Below are 20273 nucleotides of genomic sequence, written 5' to 3'. Positions count from 1 at the left end.
TGCAAGCAGCAGTGAAAGACGTGGTGTGCTGGGCTCCTAGCATGGGAATGTGTAGGAGGGGGTTTAGCAGGAGGATAAAAATCTTACCTTTGCTGGCTAATGTTAGAGTGACCCATGCTCGGAATAGTCCAGGTAAGAGGAGAGTCTTCTAATATGCATTTGTTCAGATAGGAGAGATAAATGTGCTCAGATATTTGTGTGAAAATGATCTAGCTGGTGAGCATCCAGATTTCAAAGTGCTTTCCTAGGATAACAATGTCATTTAAATGTGAGCGTGGTTTGTTTGTTTGTAATGCCTGCCAACAATCTTTCTAGGAACAGGATATAAAACTGCTACTTGGTGACTTGTTCGTTCTGTTTTGATCTGTGGTTTAATTACAGCATGTTTAATTGCTCTTTTCATTCACTCAGGAGGCAGAGCAGTTTCATTTTTTTCCCTTTCCTGCGTGTCTTTTTTTTTTGCAGGCACGCAGTTTGGTAGGATAAGACTCATCAGGTGACTCAGCAAATAAGATATTTAGATTGTCCTTTCAAACAGGAACAACTGCTCTTTTTCTCATGAGGTCACTTGATTCCAATTTATTTTTTTTTATGCCAAGCTTACTGTGTGAAGATGGGACTCCTTATTGCCATGATTTTTTATCAGAGGTTTACTGAAATTTCTTGCTTGCTTTCAAACTAGGGGGTTTTGTTTTTCCATTTATTTATCATGCCAGGTTCATACCAAGGCTGCCATTTTTCTCTGTGATCTATAAACTTCTATGAATAACTAAAAGTATCTCACATTTTCCTTATACTAAGTTAAGAAACAAATTAGATAGTTCTTCAAGAAGAATATTTATGTTGTCATAAACTACTGCTGGTGCCAAAGGGGAGATACTGTTCCCTTTCTTTTACTCAGTGTTTGTTAGTTGTTTAATGAAACAGATGAGGGACTTCTCTTTGGTTGAAACTAATGTAGAAGGCAAGATGTTTGCTGCTTCAGACTGCTAGTGGGACTTCAGACTTGACACAGAAATAAAGGAGAATATTAAAGGTGCTGGAAATAGGGTCACATGTCTATTGGGGACTCTTGTGCCTTTCGTAAGGGATGCATCTTACTGGTTTTAAGCAAATTTATGCCTAAGGACCTCTCTGTAAAGGGAAATAACTGCATGGTCAGTGTGTGATGATCTAAGTGGTAAATTGTCATAGAATGGTTTGGGTTGGAAGGAACCCTAAAGATCATTCCAGCCACCCTGCTGTGGGCCACAACACCTTCCACTGGACCACACTCCTCTAAGCCTCTTCCAACCTGGCCTTGAACACTTGCAGGGGTGGGGCATCCCACAACAGCTTGTTCCACAGTGGCCACATACTGACTCTTTACTGATGGTGGAGGAGATGCTCTTGCCTTTGCCTGTGCCTTCAGGACAGCTCCCTCCGGCACTCACAGCAGAGTGATTTGAGCAGGGTGGAAACCGTCTCCTATTTGCCATTAAACTCCGTGCTGGGTGCCAGTAGCTAATCCATGCAAGCTGTGTGCGGGTTGCTGAGCTACCTTTCCTTAGCAGAAAGGAGGTGGGAGATCATTCATGATCTCATCAATCTCAGCTGTCCTTTTGCTCAGTGTGGTGTAATTTGACAGTGCGGTCATGGTGTGCAGAGGTAATTTTGGTCAAGGCAGAAGGATGAAAAAGAATATAGGGTTAATGGAAATATTTGCCGTGTGTGTCTTATGAGTCATGTTATTTCCTCCACTTGCCAAAACAAGTTAGCATGGAAAATGGTTTACTAGTGTAACTGGGAAGACCTGTTTGTGTTTGTGAAGCATGAAAACTGCCAGCAGCCTTTGCATCCCAGAGTTCTATTTTTTGTTCCCTTCACGCCTGGTCCCCCTGGCACTAAGAGTTCGGTGTTCCCTTCCTGGGTCCCTGAAGCAAGACAGTAGGCACAGGCTTTGCGGTCCACATCAGTACCAGGTGTTCTGTGTACATTATTGTTCTGATCCTCCTCTCTGTGTCCAGAACTCCAGATCTGCCCTGATACCACGTGTTTTTTGCTTATTTGTTGTATTGAAAATTAATATTTCCCCATCCTCCCTCTGGACTCGGGACTTCATCATGTTTTCTGTTTTCATTGTCTGTTTCAGGTTTTTTTAGGTGAGTTGTAAGCCTTTTCATTTTGGCAGGGAAAATACATAGTGTTGAAATGGGGTTATGGTTGCATGAGAAGTTGTCTTTTATGTGTGGTTGTGTAGGTGTTTGTAAGTTACAGCTTTTCTAGCCAGATGATGCGGTTTTCACATGTTTGTATGTTTTCTCTTCCATTTCAATTATTCTGATGTTCTCGAATTTATTAGACGTGACTGATGTATAGGATGCTGCGTGAAATGCTGGAGTAGACAGAATAATGTTCAAAGGATACTGTGTGAGGCCCAGATGACAGTCTGCCCTCCAGGGAAGTGTAGGGCTTAACAAATGGGCTGAACTCCACCAGAGTTACTCCTTATAATTGTATATACACCTTATAATTGTATATAGTGACTCATTCTTCCTGGCCTATGACTTCTTCCTATGAAAAGTACATATTTTTGAATATCTAGCAGAATGCACCATGGTTTAATTATAGCCAATTCTTTGAAATAGCACAAAAGTGCTGTACAAATGCTATTAGCCCTGTGCACAGTCCCAGTGTTTTCTCCACTGCTTAAGCATATTCTGAGAAGGTTTTTTTGAGAACTCCTGTATTACTTTCCAGAGAGATCAAAGTTTCTTAAAAGTTTGAGAATATAAATCAGATTTAGAGTTGGTTTTTTTATTATGTTCCATCACGCTTTTTTGACCAGAACCTCACACAATGGCAGTTATACAAGGAGGATGCTGTGTATTGTTCCTTCCCTTTTGTGAAATTTTTACAAATGCAGAACATTCTTATACAAGTTCCTGAAATGAGCGATGCATGTCCCACATGAACAGAGGTGAGATTTTGCAAAGGAGAGGATAGTCTACTGTTATTTCTGAAACCAACCAGCGACACAACCCAAAATAATTATGTTCATTCTCTTTGGTGTTACGTTCTTCTTCTTACATGTAGGATAGAACAGTGTTGTAAAAATGATCCTTACTGTTGTCTCAATTCAATGAACTCTTGTCAGGAATTCTCTATAGTTGTGCAGGTTCAATGCATTTTTGAGAGGATTGAAGTATTAGTTGTGTTTACTAGTGCAATTTTGCTCCCTGCCAGCTAAGTGTTCTGGGAGAGATTTGCCACTAGTCTTTAGCCTGGTGGGTCATCTCCCTTAGCTGGTGTTTTTGGACAAGTCAGGTGTACATCCTGTCTTATTTACAGTTACTTTGGATTTAATACAGAGTTTTTCTCAGTCCTGTAGGCTTCTGCTCCTGTTGTTGTTGGGGCATGTGGCTGGTCAGGCTGTGTTTCACACACTCCCTAGAAAGCAAACTAGACATCAGTTTTCTTCTCCAAACCTCCTGCCTCCTTCATTACCTCAGGAGGGTACTGTGGGATTCCTCTCAGCGAAGGGAAGAGGCAAAAAGCCAGCCTAGAAATCCAGTCATTAATATTGTGTGATACATGGAAAGCATCTTGAAAGGGTAGTAAACAGAGAATGGATATGAAGTGTTTTGTGAAGTTTGTAGAAGTGATCACATCAATACGTCATGAAGACCCTAGAAATGCAAGAGCTGAAATGCTGAAACTGAGAAAAATGAGATTTCGGTAGGTGCTAACACAACTCACAGGAAGTGCTGACTGAACAGTGTGCATATTACTCCAATTTTAAAAATTTTTCATGTTCTCCATTTTTTCTAACACTAAAGTTCTAGCAGAGATTTTTGTGGTGACTGGGAATTTGATTATTTGAAACAAATCACCTGTACTTCTTTCAACTAGGATTCCTATCAGTATGTACCCATAGAAGAGGTCTAATTAAAAACAAACAAACAAAAAAGGATGCTGAGCAAAAGCTTTGATTCAGCAAGATTTTGAATACCCTGGCTCAGTTCCATGTCACACAGACACCAGCAGAGGTTTAATTGTATGACTTAACATAGATAGAATTGCTCATGTGTATAAAGTGCTTTGCACTTGGTTTTGTTAGTGCCAGCTGCTTGGCACTTACTGGGGTTAAGGCCTTTGGTCTTCTTCCTTTTAAAATCGGTGTTAGTTCAAAATCATGAAAAGTGTCAGTTTTCAGGAAAAGCAAGGAGAGGTATTAGGTGTGTTCAGTATGTAATGGAAATACTATATGCAAATGGAATAAAAGAGAACAAGTCAGCACTTGTTGCTTATGAATCATTTACACTGGAAAGAGGTCTCTTTGAGGGTACCAGGCTGGTACTTTTTATATTTATTTCTTGAAGGAGTTTGTGTATGAAATGTCTTTATTTCTGAAACAACACAAGCATTTTCATCAAACTGGTTTTTTAGCAACTCAGTATGTTCACCTGAAAATTGAGGCATTTGATTGAAAGACAAAGAAAGGTTGGGTGAAGTAAGTTAGATATTGAAGAGAGTCACACAGGTAATGTATAAATGAGTAAAAAAATTAAAATCTCAGTGGTATCTAGTTTAGAACAAACACATTTGATGTCTCTGCTGCTTATCCTGTGTCAAATAATGTTAGGGACCAGCAGAAAAATCATAATCCTAAATTATGGAAATAAAAATTCTTGGGTTTAAAGCTTTCAGCGTGTGTGTGCATGGACTGCTGAAAATGCTTTCGGAACATAAAATTGTATGCAAAGAGTAGAGAAATAAAAATACTTGAAAACTTCAAAAATTAAGTTTTTCTCAACAAATTACAAATGAGAGCTGATGTCATTGGGCATGTAGAATTGCATTAATAATTATCAGTTACATGGTTTTTAGAAGTTATGCTACTCATTAACTTAAAAAAATGGATATTCTGCGAATTTGCCACTTGGTGGTGCCACACTGATTTATAAATCACAGATACGAGCTGAGACAAGCTGTTGAAGTTGTATCTGAGGAGTGTACACTGAGAGACATAAATTTGGTTGGGAAACTTGGATTTTGTGACAGCACTTGTGGCAACCATTCCTCAGTTCTCGTATCTTGAGTACCTCTCTTGTCCCTCCAGTACAAGAGAGAGTAAGTGTAGAGCAAAGCTCCATCTGTGAGAACAGAGTTTCAGGAACATTTCTTCCATACCGTGCACCTGGTGAAAAACAGTTTGGATCCAGTGATATTCCAGGCACGGGGCAGAATATGGCTTTGGGGTTTCTTAAGGCAGCTGCAGGTGTGCTGCTTGAGTATTATTTTTGTGGGTGTTTGACTGGAGTAGTTCTGGTACAGTTGTGGTTTTAATGCTGCCAGAATTTCCACAGGTTTATCACTGAGCTTTATACTTGAATTGAAGGGGGATGATTATCCTGAATGTAAATCTAAACAAAAAGACTTGTGATGAAATTCACCTTCCTTCATCTCTCAGTTGCAGGGTGGCTCTTCAGAAGGCTTGAAGTTTGTTTTATTAAAATGTCTTAATTTGTCACAGTGTTTCAGTGTTACCAGTATTTGGCGTTGACCAGTATTTGCACCAGACTTAACTATTTCTTTTTGTATTTTTCTTTTTCTCTCTCTCAATACTGCAGTCCCAAAAGAATTGGTGGAGCTTCACTTGAAACTGATGAGAAAGATTGGGAAGTCTGTCACAGCAGACAGATGGGAAAAATACTTGATCAAGGTACAATATGCATGTTGTATTATCCTGCAATGCTGGAATATGGTTGTGCTGAGCAGTTATGTGAGCAAGCCTGGTATGAGCTACAGGAGCCTTGGGCTGTGCCAGCATCGACACGCGTGCATCAGATCCCAGCTTAACTTGCAGTCTGCCTGGGCTTGTGGGGAAAAAAGTCTCAGAAAACAGGCACCATCTTCTGCATGTTGGAAGAGTGTCCACCATCATAATTGGCAGGAAAATACTTTCTTGAGTATTAAGACCTTAAATGAAAAGATTTAGGAGCCTGCAGATGGGTTAAATTGAGCTGAGATCTATATGGTAGCAGTTCATTTGTATATCACTTGTCCAGGTATGATTTAATTACTGTGATTTGGCTGATATTCGTACAGGAACTATACAGAGGTCTTGTAGCATGTGTTAATAATAAAAGAAAGTATTGCAGTGATTTATATTTGCATGCTCAGAATGGCACAGCTAAGATGAAAATGTAGCAATGCATCAGTAAGAATAGAGCATCCCATTGTTTTATGTAATTTTGTCTTGGTATTTTAATTGCAGCAATGTCTTTGTTGACACTTTACATACAAATAGTTTCCAGTTGAAATAATTTTCTCTGCTTCAAAAAATGGAAATATATGGGTAGTCAAAATTAGTAGGTTACCATTTCCCCTCTGGATGTGTTCCATGTGTCTTTTAATCCACAGAACTGTAATCTTGTTATTGTCTGTACAGCCATGATCACATCTTGCTTAGAAATACTGCATCAGGGTAATAGCAATTGTACAAATAATGGCACTTGGCATATCCAGCTGCAGGTCTCCCCGTTAAATGCTGTCTATAACCTCTACAGAGAGATGAATTTGTCTGGAGGTTTGTGTACCCTTTAAGATGGTGATGTTTTTAGGGCTGGGAGTGTGTTGAGGAATAACCTGCTAAAGGGCCTTTGTTAATTCTGACCTGTTAATCAATTGTAAAGCACTGATGATAAATTTTTTAAAACAATAATGTAATAATTTATGTAATTTATGTGTATTTTGTGTATTACCAAGTATTGTGGTTACTGAAATGTGTTAAATTCCTTAATAAACCCAAAAACCATTGCAGAAAACTGAGAAAACCCAACTCTGACTCGTGAACTTATGTACCCCACTGGAGCCACTTACCAGTTGTGTGGTAAAGCAGAAAGCAGGGCGGTTAAACAAGTTTGAGGGGGTAATTTGGAAAATCTTCTTCAAAGCAGTTTGGAAATTCTTCTTCAGGGAAGCAGTAAGGAAACCTTCCCTCACACCCCTGTTAAGACCAAGTAAGTGTTAATAAATTCTACTTCATTTAACAGTCTCCAGAGCTAACTCGAAGCTTATTCTGGCCAGTGGTTCAAAGGAACCTTGAAGAACAAAGGAATTTGAATATAACTAATTAGAAAGGTATGCTAATATTGTCCCCATTTCAAAGGAGTAGATTAATTTAGAAAAGCAGGGAAGAGTACTGGGAAATGCCACAAAAGCCAGGAAAAACTGAAGAGGTGTGGAACCACTGAGAGCACTTTTCCTTGATGCCTGCACTATTGTTCCACATATTATTGATGACACTCTAAGAGGCAATGTTGACCTGTTTTTCCTTTGTTAGAAACTACTGATGTGTTGCTTTGATGAAACAGGGCATGATATAGTCTAGATATTCTTACTTAGGCAGAAACTTTAGTGGAAGATATTCAGACTTACATGCTCTTAATATTTATGCATGTATGTATTATTATATTTTGTTAATATACCAACTAATTATAAAATGTGTTTCATTTGACTGTTTTGCATATAAAAAGTATCAAAAATTGTCTCTAAGCTGTGGCTGGTACTTTGATAGATGGATATATTTTGGGATAGGAAGTAAACATGGTAGTTGAGAGTTCTTTCCCTTCCCTCTTCTGCTGGTGAACCACCCAAGTTGGATCCACCTGCATGTGCATTGGTCTTTTTTGGAAGAAAATGGCTGTAGGTCTCTGTGAGTCTGACTTCCCTCCTCTGTACAAGGAATGTCTTGTGGTGATGTATGGCTGAGGTAAAGAAATGCCTGATCCCAAGTGTTCCAACAACTAAGAGGTAGTCTCCAGCTTAGCTGATTGTGAGAAACATGTAGTGAAGTCACATTGTACTGTTTCCTGACAAAGTTTTACTTAACTATTTTCAAATAGTTTTTACTTAACTATTGTCAAAGATAACTACATTTTTATACAGAGAAGATTTCTCTGCACTGGTCCACTTGAAACCTTCAACTCAAAATCAGCACATTCTGAACACGTTTCTGATTGTTAGAATTTAGGTGTCTGTAGTCCCACCCAAGGAGACTCCACTGTCAAGGAGACTCTTCTTTCATGTTCCTGTTTTCCTTGCTTAAAGTGAACATTTGGATCTCTGGTCATAGTGTTGAATGCCCTCATAGCTGCTTTGGAATTCTTTGAGAGAGATGTTTCAGTATTTCTTGTAGAGTGGGAAGGTGCTGACCACTCTTAGCACACAGAAGCCAGCGGTTCCTGCAAGCAGCAGCTTTGTGATCAGTGTGAAGCATCCTCTCTGGGAAGGCAGAGACTAAGATTTCAACAGAGCCTGGATCAATGAGATCTGTAGTTCAGGGTTGTGACAGTACTTGTCACAATAAAGCACAATTATCTGGTTTTTAATTGTCAGAATGCAGTCATTTCAGTGTGAACAGATGCTTCATCAGCTCTGATGTCTCAAAGCTTTTGCTCTGACAGTCACACACCTCGTAGCACATGAAGCTTGTCATTATCACTCCCATACTTAATGAGTAAGTAATGAACAGCAACTGGCATATGCCCTGAGCAAGGGTTTTGATATTCCCAGTGTTCTTCATATTACATGGTCAAAAAGGAGAGAGAAAGTGGAGTAGCCTCATTTTGTGAGGGAGCAGCGATTGTCTCCTGCTGTGAGCCGTGGCTCAGCGTCAGAGAGGTGCCTGTGCAGTATTCCTTAACCTCAAAGCAGGAAAAACTGCTCTTCAGCAGGATCCCTTGTGACCAGAGTGCTCTTTACTGTTCTCTGTAGGTCACAGCTTCAAGTCAAAGTATGATTTATGGTGTGGCTGAGCTGACCTAACTGCAGGCTTACCCTTGTGCCACCTAAGAAACAGTGCCAGTACTAGGGGTGGTGGAGGGTCGGTAGTGTGGCTGTGGGGATGGGGGAGGGAGTAGCAGCCCCTGTGCTTAGTTGGAGCCCAGGTGGAGTTCTACATTATGAATCAGTTAATCTGTACTTTTGGTGGGTGAAATTGAGGATTATTTTTGCTGCTGTTTCCAGAGAAAGCTGCATTCAGATGTGATTGGCGGGTTTCTAAGTAGCTTGGTAACTGTATCTTATGTTTAATAATAATTTGTTAATTGGGAGACTGCACTGTTTTGATTGAGTCCAGCCTTACAGACTGAAGGGCAGCAGCACCTCATGCACTGATTGGACAGTTGTGATTCAGCAGGGGCACTTCAAAATAATTCCAACTTGAGGTGTAGCTGTGATCAGTTTTTGCCTCCTCATGGATATTTCTATTGGAATAGCCTCACTGACTGAAGATTCACTATGTGTCCTCAACTGATGAGCAGCTGGTCTCTTCAGGAGAGTTGTCTTAAGCACATCTGAGTTGTTTACAAGGAGAGGGAATTTCTTCTTCACCTTTATTACTGGAGCTCATGCTGATTCAATCTATTTCTCCTCTACTGCTGCTTTTTCTGGTGCTAGGATTTTTTTTCTCCCATATTGGTGTGGTTGAATTTATTTGCTTTAAATAAATTGAAATTGGCTATACTTACAATATTTGTCAAGCAGCTTGAAGCTGAAGATATTTTGTGAAGAATAATAATTCCATAGTGTGGAGTGAGTAGCAGTTGTGTTTGTTATCTGCTGTACAGTTGGACTTAAGGGGCCCCAAGAGACCCTGGCAACTTGTCTGCTAAGTGCTGCAAAGAGATATAATAAGAAGTCATGTCTGCTTGAGAGAATTTATATTCTAAATAGACAGAAATAGAAAAATGTGAGATTTGTGCACAGCAAAGACAATGATACTTTCCCATTCCAGAGTCATGCTCCCCAATTTAGGATGTTTAGACAATGTGGTGGTGATTAGGACCTCAGTGATCTCCTCTTCCATGAAAATTCAGCACAGTTGCTAATGTGCCTCAGTTTTGCTTTTTGTTGTACTGTAAGACTTTCTGACTGCAATCCCAAAGAGATCATGTATAATTAATTACAGTGGTAAGGTACTGCTAATAAAAATGCTTAAAGTTGCTTTTTTTCTCCTAACCTTAGAAATCTGCTTATTTTGTTTGTAACAGATATGTCAAGAATTCAACAGCACTTGGGCTTGGGAGATGGAAAAAAAAGGATACCTAGAAATGAGTGTTGAATGCAAACTGGGGATTCTGAAGGTATACATTCATCAGCTAAGGTTCTAAATTGCTACTTTCTCACACTTTAAGGTCTTGCAAATTTAGCTTGACTGAACCATAAGAGCATGTATTAAATACAGAGCTGATCTTGGAACAGACATAATTTTATTCATTGTAGTGGGATAGACCCAAACTGCATGTAACACTTTGTTTGCATATTTTTCACACTTTGTATGAAAATAGTCTCGTGCTTACTGCTTTGTCAAGAGCTCTTTGCCTGTGCAATGCACACTTTAAAATGTGTTTGTTACCTTGCCGAATTCCAAAGGCAAAATGGGATTTCATCTTTGGTGGTCTTGACAAAATTGTCAGGGTTGTTTCCAATTATGTATGGGTTCTATTGTAGAATGAGATAACTTGTAATATGTAATAAAAATTGAGAATGAGCTTTCTAAGCTAACCAGGGTAAGAAAAACCCAAAACCAACCCAAACCCTTGTATCTCATTTAAAAACAACATGGTTTGGAAAAAACTGATAGCTACAGCTGACACACAGATCCAACAGTGGGAGGCCTAAAAACAAGTTCCAAATGACACTGAAATGAAGTTAGCTGATTTTCTTCTTTCTGTTTATATTTTTGATATCTTACTTGATATCTTTCTACTTTTCCAGTATCTCTGTGAATGTCAGTTTGATGACAATCTAAAGTTTAAGAACATCATTAACGAGGAGGATGCTGACGCCATGCGCCTGCAGCCCATTGGTCGGGACAAGGACGGCCTCATGTACTGGTATCAGCTGGATCAGGAGCATAATGTCAGGATGTACATAGAAGAACAGGATGACCAGGATGGATCCACATGGAAGTGCATTGTTAGGTATTCCTTTTTTTTTTTTCTTTTTTTTTTTTTGTTTTCTTTTTTTTTTTTTTTTTTTTTTTTTTTTTTGTGTGTGTGTGTGGTTTTTAGCTATTTGTGACTCGGGCTTAGAAATGTGTTACAACAAATCTTCTTTTCTCACACAGTAGGATTCATGACAGTGGGATTTTCTGCATTGACATCTGTGTTCTGTTGAAAAATTGTGTACAGAAATAACTCACAGATTTGTTGGTAGCAGCCATCACATCATTTGTTTCCTGCTAGTTCAAGCTACGGTGAATATAAAGAAAGGATAGCAAGAGAAGACTCTCTTGAGAATGATGGCTCTATATTGCTTACTGACCAGCTAAATGCCTTAGAAAGTAGAACACCCTTGCTTTTTTAACTTCAGTTTTGTTAGGAAAGGTACAAATGGACAGATTTGTTCTTGAGGAAGTTATATTGCAATTACTACTGTTGGAAGGAATCCAGGGGAGGCCAAGGAGATGATGCTCAGAGGTCTGGAGCACCTGTCCTGTGAAGGCAGGCTGAGAGACTTGGGATTGTCCAGCCAGGAGAGGAAAAGGATCCGGGGAGAACTCGGAGCTCTTTCTAGTGCCAGAAGGCGAGAGGGATTTGTTACAGAGGCATGTAGGAGCAGGACAAGGGGGAATAGCTTCAAACTGACAGAGGGCTGGTTTAGATTTGATATGAAGAAATTTGTGAGAGTGGTGAGGCAGCAGCACAAGTTTCATCAAAGAAGCTGTTGCTGCCCCATTCCAGGAAATGTTCAAGGCCAGATTTGACTGGCCTTTGAGCAACTTGGTCTTGTAGAAAGTGTCCCTGCCTGTAGCAGGGAAGTTGGAACTGGATGGTCTTTGAAGATCCCTTCCAACCCAAACTATCTGCAGGATATTTACACTGAAGTCATGACTTCAGTAACCGAGGGAGTCACACAGAAGTGTTTAAACCACTATCAATGGGCCATAAAATGATAAGCATTACTACGAGTTACATGTAGACAGCTGTTGTGGGGGAATAAAGTAAATGTATCCAAACAAACAGATCAAGAGCTGATCCATGCATCATCCATCTCTTCCACGCATTATAGACTCCAAAATTCATTGCCAAAGGAAGAAGAAACCAGGGTTCTGCTGCAAAGGTTCTAACACTCCATGCTCACAGCAGAAAACCACAGTAATGCATTAAGAAATCTGAAATGGTTTTAAAACCCATGAGACTCCACATACTGGGATTGTTGCAGGCTTCCTTTCTTTCTGGAAACCTGGGGAAAACAAACCGCTGAACATTGACTTTGAAAAGCAGATGTGAGAGCCTTATTATTCTAGTCCATTAAGAAAGCAATGACTGTTCAGTCCTGGCTCAAATTCTTTATAAATTAAGGGGGTTTTTTATAGTTGGATGTGCAGTTTAAATGGGGAGTTACAGTGCACTGAGATTCATGCTCATACAGATGTGTACCAATATTTCCTACTCTCATGAGTTGGTGGACAACTTGGTGTTCTTTGTTGCATGTGCTTAGGATAAGCACTTGCAAAAAAGTATCTGAATTAATTTTCTGTTTGCTTTTGCAAATTTCACTCAAATGATATAGTTGCTTCTTTGGTGCATGAGCAGAGAGCTGTAGCTTGTTCTGCTGAGAGACAAAAAGAAATAGCAAAGAATAATCAGTGATGGTTAATGAGAGGATAATAAATAACAGAATTATAGTAGCAGCTTGGATCCAGACCCAGCAGGAATTAAGATAGATAAGTAGATAAGGTATGGATCCATTTGGTATGGATAACTTGAAAGATTTCTGACTGCAGAGGTGCAGCCACTGGTGGGACAAGCATATCACTGTGCTTGTGTTTTCACTGTATAACTCTCTGAGGTTTTCAGGGTAATTCATTTAAGCAGATAATGTTTGTTTATTCTTTTTGAATCCCTTTGGGGTAAGTAAGTGGCTTATCAGACAGTGCGTTTTTCTCTTCTAGAAACCGCAATGAGCTTGCCGAGACCCTTGAGCTCTTGAAAGCACAAATTGATCCTGCTCTGTTGAAAAACAACAATTCTCAGCAGGAGAATTCATCACGTGAAAGTCCCAGCATAGAAGATGAAGACACCAAAAAGGGTGAAGAAGCAGCTGCACAAGGTTTTCTGCCTTTTTTTCTCAAATTTAAAGTGTTTTGCTGTGGCAATGTTAGAATTTTCAGCTTCACAAAAAGTTTGTCTTAGATCAGGACTTAAAAAAAGTAAATCAAGTAAATATTGAATACTTTGAAATTCTGAATATATTTGGAAGTTTTTCAGTGTGTATTTAATCTCAAACATTTATTTATAGGAAGAGAGCTGTGTCAAAAATCTTCTCAGTAACTAACTCTGTACATTTTGTATAATATTGTAAATGCTCGTTGTTGTATGTTTTTGTGGGGCATTGAACCACTGCCAAACTTCTTCTGGTTTAGCAACATTAAAATTTGAAAAAGAAAAAAATCTGCTTGTGCAATGCTATGATTGAAATCATGTATTTGGTGTGGTGTTTATTCTTGCTTTTGAGTTAGAATCAGAAAAACATAAGTTATTTTCTCAAATGTTTTGAAGTTGACACTTTATTTCAAGAGGACATGAGCTTAAGTTAAAAGAACTTAAAATGCTAAAACATTGTAGAAGTGAGTCTGTCCTTATCTGCCTCCACTATATTGTTGTTATTAAAATCACATAATTATTTAGGTTGGAAAAGATCTCCAAGATCAAAGCCAAGAACCTTTTTCCTTCCTTAATTATCATGTCATTGCATGTATTTTGTAACTTGCCTGACTTGTTGGTTTGTGCACTGTTTTTGCTAAATATCAGTCAGCCTGAAGTATTTGACTTGTTAAGAATCTGGTCTTCTTTCAAGACCTGAAAAACTAGAAGCCTGTTATCCCAAGTAATTTTACCCCAGTTTTACTACCTGGTCTCATTATTTTGTTAAAATACGGGGAAATAATTTTACATGGAGAAACAAATTTTAGGTATTCCAGTGTGTTAGTGTTTCTACAAATGTGTACAAGTTAATTGGATATGTGGAATTAGCCAAGGCTTGTCTTGGTTTTGAATATCAAATTACTATTCTATTCTCCTCCTTTGCAGCAAGCAGTGTAGAACAGAACAAATAAATAAACTTTTAGATAAAATTGGAATTGTTGTGGAAGTACTAAGAGATGATTGTCAAAATGGCAGTAAACTGTAGCAAAGCCTGGCAGAACTGGCTTTCAGTCTAAGGCATTTCCAGTATCTAGCTGTGCGTCTAAGTGCCAACACAACCTGCATAGTTACCAACACTGCAGAATTAATTCCACATACTGATTGTGTTTTGTCTCAGTCAAGCCAGCTTAAATCATCTGATTGAGACCTCTTCTTCAGATACGATTTTTCTTTACTTTGAATTTAGGAGCAGCCATTTGAAAACATATCTACATCTATACTGTAGATAATTCTCCAAATCCTACAGCACATTCACCTGGCTCAGTACTTTTACAGTAATTTTTTTCACTCAGTAATTTTACAGCAATACACAGCATTAGGCTGTGTATTGCTGTAAAATCACCTCTAGGCACTAGTTGCAGAATCATAGAATAGTTTGGGTTGGAAGGAACCTTTAAAGGCCATCTAGTCCAACCTCCCTGCAATGAGCAGAGACATCTTCTACTGGATCAGTTAGTGCAGAGCCCCATCCAGCCTGATCATGAGCACTTCCAGGGATGGAGCAGCCAAAACTTTCCTGGGCAGCCTGTGCCTCACCACACTCATGGTGAGGAATTTTTTGGTAATGTCTAATCTAAATCTCCCTTCTCTAAATTTAAAGCCTTTACCCCTTGTCCTGTCACTCCATGCCCTTGTTAAAAGTCTTGTAAGATCCCTTTAAGTACTGGAAGATGCTATAAGATTTTTCCAGATCCTTCTCCAGGCTGGACAATTTGTGTTTCAGCCTGTTTCCATAGCAGAGGTGCTTCAGCCCTCTGAGCGTCTTCATGGCCTCACTTCTACAGGTCCATGTCCAGTGTGTGTCTAATGATTAATGAAATTATTTACATTTGCAGTGATTTGAGTGCTATCAGTGTGTCACAGAACATTCCTTAGAGCCTTTCATTTGAGAAACTGTACTATTTCCTCCTTGTAGTCCAGAGATTGCACTGAAAGCCCTACTAAGATGTAGGGAAAACATGCTGGAAGACCTGACACTTGTTGGCTTTGGCTGTTTTCCACATATCATTAAATTAGTACATGGAAATACATGGTAACCTAACCCAATGCTTATGTGTTTGCTGGCCTCACTGATTGAATCCAGTAGTGTTAGGAAAGCTTGTGCATTGACTGAGTAATTTGTGTATATGTGAAATGTTTTGTGATTAGTTCAGGAAGTTAAACTAGGGAACATCTGCTAATTTTTGGTATGGAGAGGTTTTGGGATTCTGGTGATCCTTGATGAAGTTTGGGAGTAAGCAGTAGGTGATAGGAAGAAATAGCTGAACAAAGTTTAGACAGTCAGAAATAAAGGGAAAGTGGAAGAACTTGGACACAGAGAAAATACCTCATTCTCACTGTTACAGTTAGTCTCACTTTGCAGAAGCACTTATAGGGGCTCTGAGTGGGGATCACTAATATGAAGGGGGAAAAACCAGCCTTGACCCTTCAAAATGTGCACCTCTGAAGCACCTCACCACTTCTGGAGTCTTAGAGGTGCATCTTTACTGTACTGATACTGAGGTTTATATGGATACATGCCTTGTATTTGAAAATACAAGATCTGTGAATTCCTCCTCACTGTTCTTTTCTAAAATGCTTAATTTCTTTGATTAATTGTTAGCTGTCATGTCCTTTTCCCTGTTTATTTTTAACCACTTTCAGAAGCTCTCATCACACAAAAAAACCTACACTAGCTCAATTGGAGAGGCGTGAGCTAGAAGGACAAAAAAGGGGTTTTCCCCCTTTTTCTTCACCCAAAACCCCCATCTTTTTGTTTGCAGTTGTGATATGCTTGCAAAAGCATCATCCAGGTGGCAGGTGCAGCTGTGCTAGTATATACAGTGCTATTGCATTTGCTTTTTCTAATTAGTTATATTTCTGGCTGAGACAAAATGGCTGATAAAATAAGGAAACCTGAAGCATCAAGAGGCTGTGGTAAAAATAAATAACAAACTGAAATGCACAGAGACACAGTATGGTTTATTCTAAATTCTGGAACTGTATGCCTGAATGATCTAAAACTGAGTTAGCAAAGTGGAATAACCTGGTTCTTATAGCTCTGTAGGTTTCCTGGGATATGCTACTATTCATTACTTGCTTTAAAAACAGCAGATGAAGTGAGTGTAGAATATTTTCTGCATGTAAGAGATGTAGTCATTGCCTGGAGACTCTGGATGAATTTTGCTGTTAGCCATAATGCTGAATGTCTTTTCTCTGAACTGTTGAAATACAATAGTTAAGTATATATTGAAATAAAAACGTGTACAAACAGGACTCATTTCTCTGAGGAATTTCTCTTGAAGGCCATGGAATCTTACACCATGTTGTGTTTTCTGAAATAGTCTAGAAACTCAAGTGAGATTTCATGCCTCTGCCTAGATTTTATGTATCCTCTGGATGTATTGTGGTAATACTGAAGAAGGGACTGAGATGTGTGTTGAAAGAAGCATAAATCTAGACTTCTGCTGCTGGCTTCTGAAGTTTAGCGTTATCTTAGTATATGACTAGACTGAGCGGTGGTTCTGTAGCTAAAAACTGCCAGCCCACTTATTTAATGACGGTGTTAGACAAGCCAGATTCCTACTAATTCAGTGAGAGAAGAGTCCTTTGTGTGAGATTTGGGGTGTTGGGTTTTTTAGTTATGCCTTTCTGTTTATGAAGTTCTTTGTAATCGTGTAGGTCCCTTGGTTGTTTCATAGCTGTTTTTCTCTTTCAACAGAAAATCAATTGAAAATCAAAGAAGAAAAAGAGGAGGTAGAGGAACAGTCAGTGGAATCAGAAAGTCTTCTTCCTCCTGTGGTCAAAGAAGATGAAAATGCGCCTAAAATTGAGAAAGTGGAAGAAAAAGAAATTATAAAATTGCCAGTAATAGTGAAATTAGAGAAACCTTCAGAACACAATGAAGAAAAGCAAACTGTCAAGGAAGAAAGTGACTCCTTTAAGGAAAATGTCAAGCCTGTTAAAGTAGAGGTGAAGGAAAACAAAACAGAACCCAAAGACCTAAAAGAGGTAAAAAGCTGTATGGACAAAATAGCAGTTCATGAGCCAGAGAGGTTAGAATTTTGTGGTAATGTCAAAACTCCACAAGAAATTGTGGAGAAATCCATGGAAGAAAGTGAAAAACTTAAAAATGACCAACAGGCAAAAATACCACTTAAAAAGCGAGAGATCAAACTGACAGATGACTATGACAGTCCAATAAAAGGGCCCCTCTGTAAATGTGTTACTCCAACAAAGGATGTCTTGAAGGAAGAAGGGAAACCAGAAGAAGAAGCTTTTAAGAGAGTCCCTACCATTACTGCTCTGTGTCCTGATGGAAAAGTGCTGGTAAATGGAGAGGTTAGCTGTGAAAAAATAACCCCAAGTGTCATACAAAATAATAAGTCAGAACACTCTGCTGTTACTGTGGAAGACAGTACCTCATTAAAAGAGAAAAATGGAAAAAGTGGGGAAAAAGTATCAGACTCCCTAAATTCTGTTAGTAAAATTATAAAAACATGTGAGATTGAGAAAAATGCAGTAACAGTGCTAAAAGAGATCGAGGATGTGGTCTCTGAGGTTTCTAATCAGAAAGTGCCTTCAAAGGAGGAATCTAGTCCTGTGGAAAAAGAGTCCCTTGACAGCACAACTACTGAGGCAATAGCAGAAGAGTCTTCAAACTCTGAAGACTGTGCCAAAACAGCTGAAGAGAAACAAGTCACTGATCTCAAAAATGACAGCCTGCCACCACCCAAAGAATGTTCAGAGAACCTAGAGTTGTCTCCAAATGCATCTGCTCCTGCAGAACTGCCTACGCTTGCACTGGCTGGTGAAGAGACTTTGAAAATTAACGATGAGCCTGAGGAGAAAAACGACTCTCCAAAAGTTGCTGAGATACCTCCTGTATCCACTTCACCTGTTACAGCAGAAAAACCTGTTTCAGAAAAGGAGGACTCTGACAGTAAAGTGGCTCTACCTGAGGAGAGCAAAGTAGAAGAAAAATCCAGCCCTGAAAAACAAGAGGAAGAGCCAGAAGCTGCCAAAACAGAGCCAGATAGATCAGATAATGCTCATGCATCTAATCTAGAGGATTCCTCAGAGAGTAAAAAGGAATCTCCAGTACCTAAAAGCAAATTTAAATATAAGCTAGTTTCTGAAGAAGAAACCTGTGCAACAGAGAATAAAGAAATAACTTCTGAAAGACAAAAAGAAGGAATTAAATTAACAATCAGGATCTCTAGTCGGAAGAGAAAGACAGAAACACCGCCAGAAGAGGTCAGCATTGGCCGCACGTTAAGGCGCTCACCAAGAATATCCAAGCCCACTCCGAAAGTTGTGGAGACTCGGGATCAGAAGACTGAGAAGAAGCGACCTGAAGAGGAAGAGGAGAAACCTGCAGCAGCACAAAAAGCAGAACGAAAAGAAGATGGAAAAAAACAAGAGAAGGAGACGAATTCTAAAGTTAACAAGGTAAATACAGTTTTATTACTTGGGAGTAAAGAAAATCTTATCTATAAGGAGAATATACTCTTACATAGGAATACTGAAGATTATGTTCATTGGGTCAGCTTTTGCAAGAAACTAGCGTTGCAATTCAGTTAGTGGACTCAACCAATTTAAAAACACCTCCTAGGAGAGCACTAATATACATTGACTTTTTATAAACTTCAACAGTTTATAAAATCTGCCACTTAAACCAGCCTAAGTGGAGCAAATCAAACTGAGTGAATTCTTCTAAAAAATGGCATGATCAAATGTGAGTCTGTCTGGCTGTGTGGCTTGTACTCTCTTTGGATTTACTAGAGGGATACTTGTTGGTGTATGGTTGGTCAGAATGATCATAAGCTAAAAAGGAACCAACAATTGGGGTAGAATAAAAATATGATTTCTGTTTCTAAGTGAAGCTTAAGGTATTGTTGTGGTGAATTCATGATATGATTTGGCTTTTCTCACATGTGATACACATTTTAATGTGGGTGTAGGGAGTTTTTTCATATTAACTTCTGTTTATGCAGAATAGATCTTTAAAAGTACGTGAGGTAAATATATCACAGAAAGATAAACATACATTTATATGGTGTGCTTCTGAGACTCTATTTATAAATAACCCTTTATTAATTTATCTGTTGTTTTCTCTGGATATGCAGCACAAAACAAAAGAGGAATAATGAGTTTATATTTTTAAGTGCACTTTTTTATATCAACTTGTAAAATCCTAATAATTTTCCACTGCAACATATTTTTTGACTGATGTAGCTTTTCCAAAACGTTCACTCATTTAGCAAGTTTCTTTCACATACTGCTATATTGGATAACCTTAATAAATGAACAAAAATTCTGTCACATGCATGGAGAAATGAAAAACAAATTTTTCATTTAAAGATTTTAACTAAAAAAGAAAACATATGAAAGTAAGAGTGATTTTAAGTCCTGTTGCTACACGTGTTTTAACTGTTTTAACTTGATCTTTATGTGTGAAAGATCAAGAGATCTAAAGATATTTAGTTTTCTAGAGAGATTTAAAAATAATTACGATAGAGGAAGAAGTTTGAGATGGTTAAGCTTCTGTCATTTAAACAGGATGAAGAATTCTAGGATCTTTAATAGCTTGTTTTATATCTTGGGGTTCCTTTTCTTTTTAAAGATGGGTCTTACGAAAACGTGATTTGAAATTTTGATGGTGTATGATGAATCCGTAGCCTAAACTTAGACTGTAATGGATTTGAAGTACCTTTGTTCCTAAAGCTTAGGGAGCAGTAAAATCTCTAAACTGATGTTAAGAACCTGAAACAAATTTTTACCAATATGATAAATGCCAATACGAGTCCTTCATGCAGGAGAAATAAAATATTTTGTGCATTTTACTTTATTCAGCTTATTCAGGTCTGTGAATGATTTAGACAAAATTCAAAAGACGTTTTGAGTTGAAAAAGCTGGAAAAGTTATTTTTTGTTTTCAGTGTCTGTGGGGTGGGGGTAAGAAGTTGTGAGAGAATGACAAGTGTGAGAAACAAGTCAGTCAATGGGAATAAAAGTTTTTTCTGTTTGACATACTGCTTTAAATCGAAAATACCTTAGTTGCACCAAGTAATTTAAATAATTCAGAATAGTCTTC

General features: G+C 38.6%; 1 protein-coding gene across 3 annotated transcripts in view; it reads left to right on the top strand.

Moving 5' to 3' along the window:
- RSF1 (remodeling and spacing factor 1) overlaps nucleotides 1-20273 on the top strand; it is a 60383-nt gene that overhangs the window by 19120 nt on the left and 20990 nt on the right. The window contains exons 1-6 of one of the 3 annotated variants that reach the window (XM_066341230.1): nucleotides 5613-5704; nucleotides 6806-7004; nucleotides 10038-10130; nucleotides 10765-10970; nucleotides 12947-13104; nucleotides 16900-18629. In XM_066341230.1, the coding sequence (XP_066197327.1) occupies nucleotides 10074-10130; nucleotides 10765-10970; nucleotides 12947-13104; nucleotides 16900-18629 (2151 nt within the window). In that variant the 5' untranslated portion in view covers nucleotides 5613-5704; nucleotides 6806-7004; nucleotides 10038-10073. Of the gene's footprint in view, nucleotides 1-5612; nucleotides 5705-6805; nucleotides 7005-7105; nucleotides 7126-10037; nucleotides 10131-10764; nucleotides 10971-12946; nucleotides 13105-16899; nucleotides 18630-20273 lie in introns of those variants that run through there. The other 2 variants (XM_066341229.1, XM_066341231.1) reach the window with 2 other exon arrangements.

The sequence above is a fragment of the Sylvia atricapilla genome, chromosome 2 (assembly GCF_009819655.1).
Source record: "Sylvia atricapilla isolate bSylAtr1 chromosome 2, bSylAtr1.pri, whole genome shotgun sequence".
In the NCBI taxonomy this organism is placed as follows: Eukaryota; Metazoa; Chordata; class Aves; order Passeriformes; family Sylviidae; genus Sylvia; species Sylvia atricapilla.
This window is presented reverse-complemented; position numbering and strand designations above follow the sequence as displayed.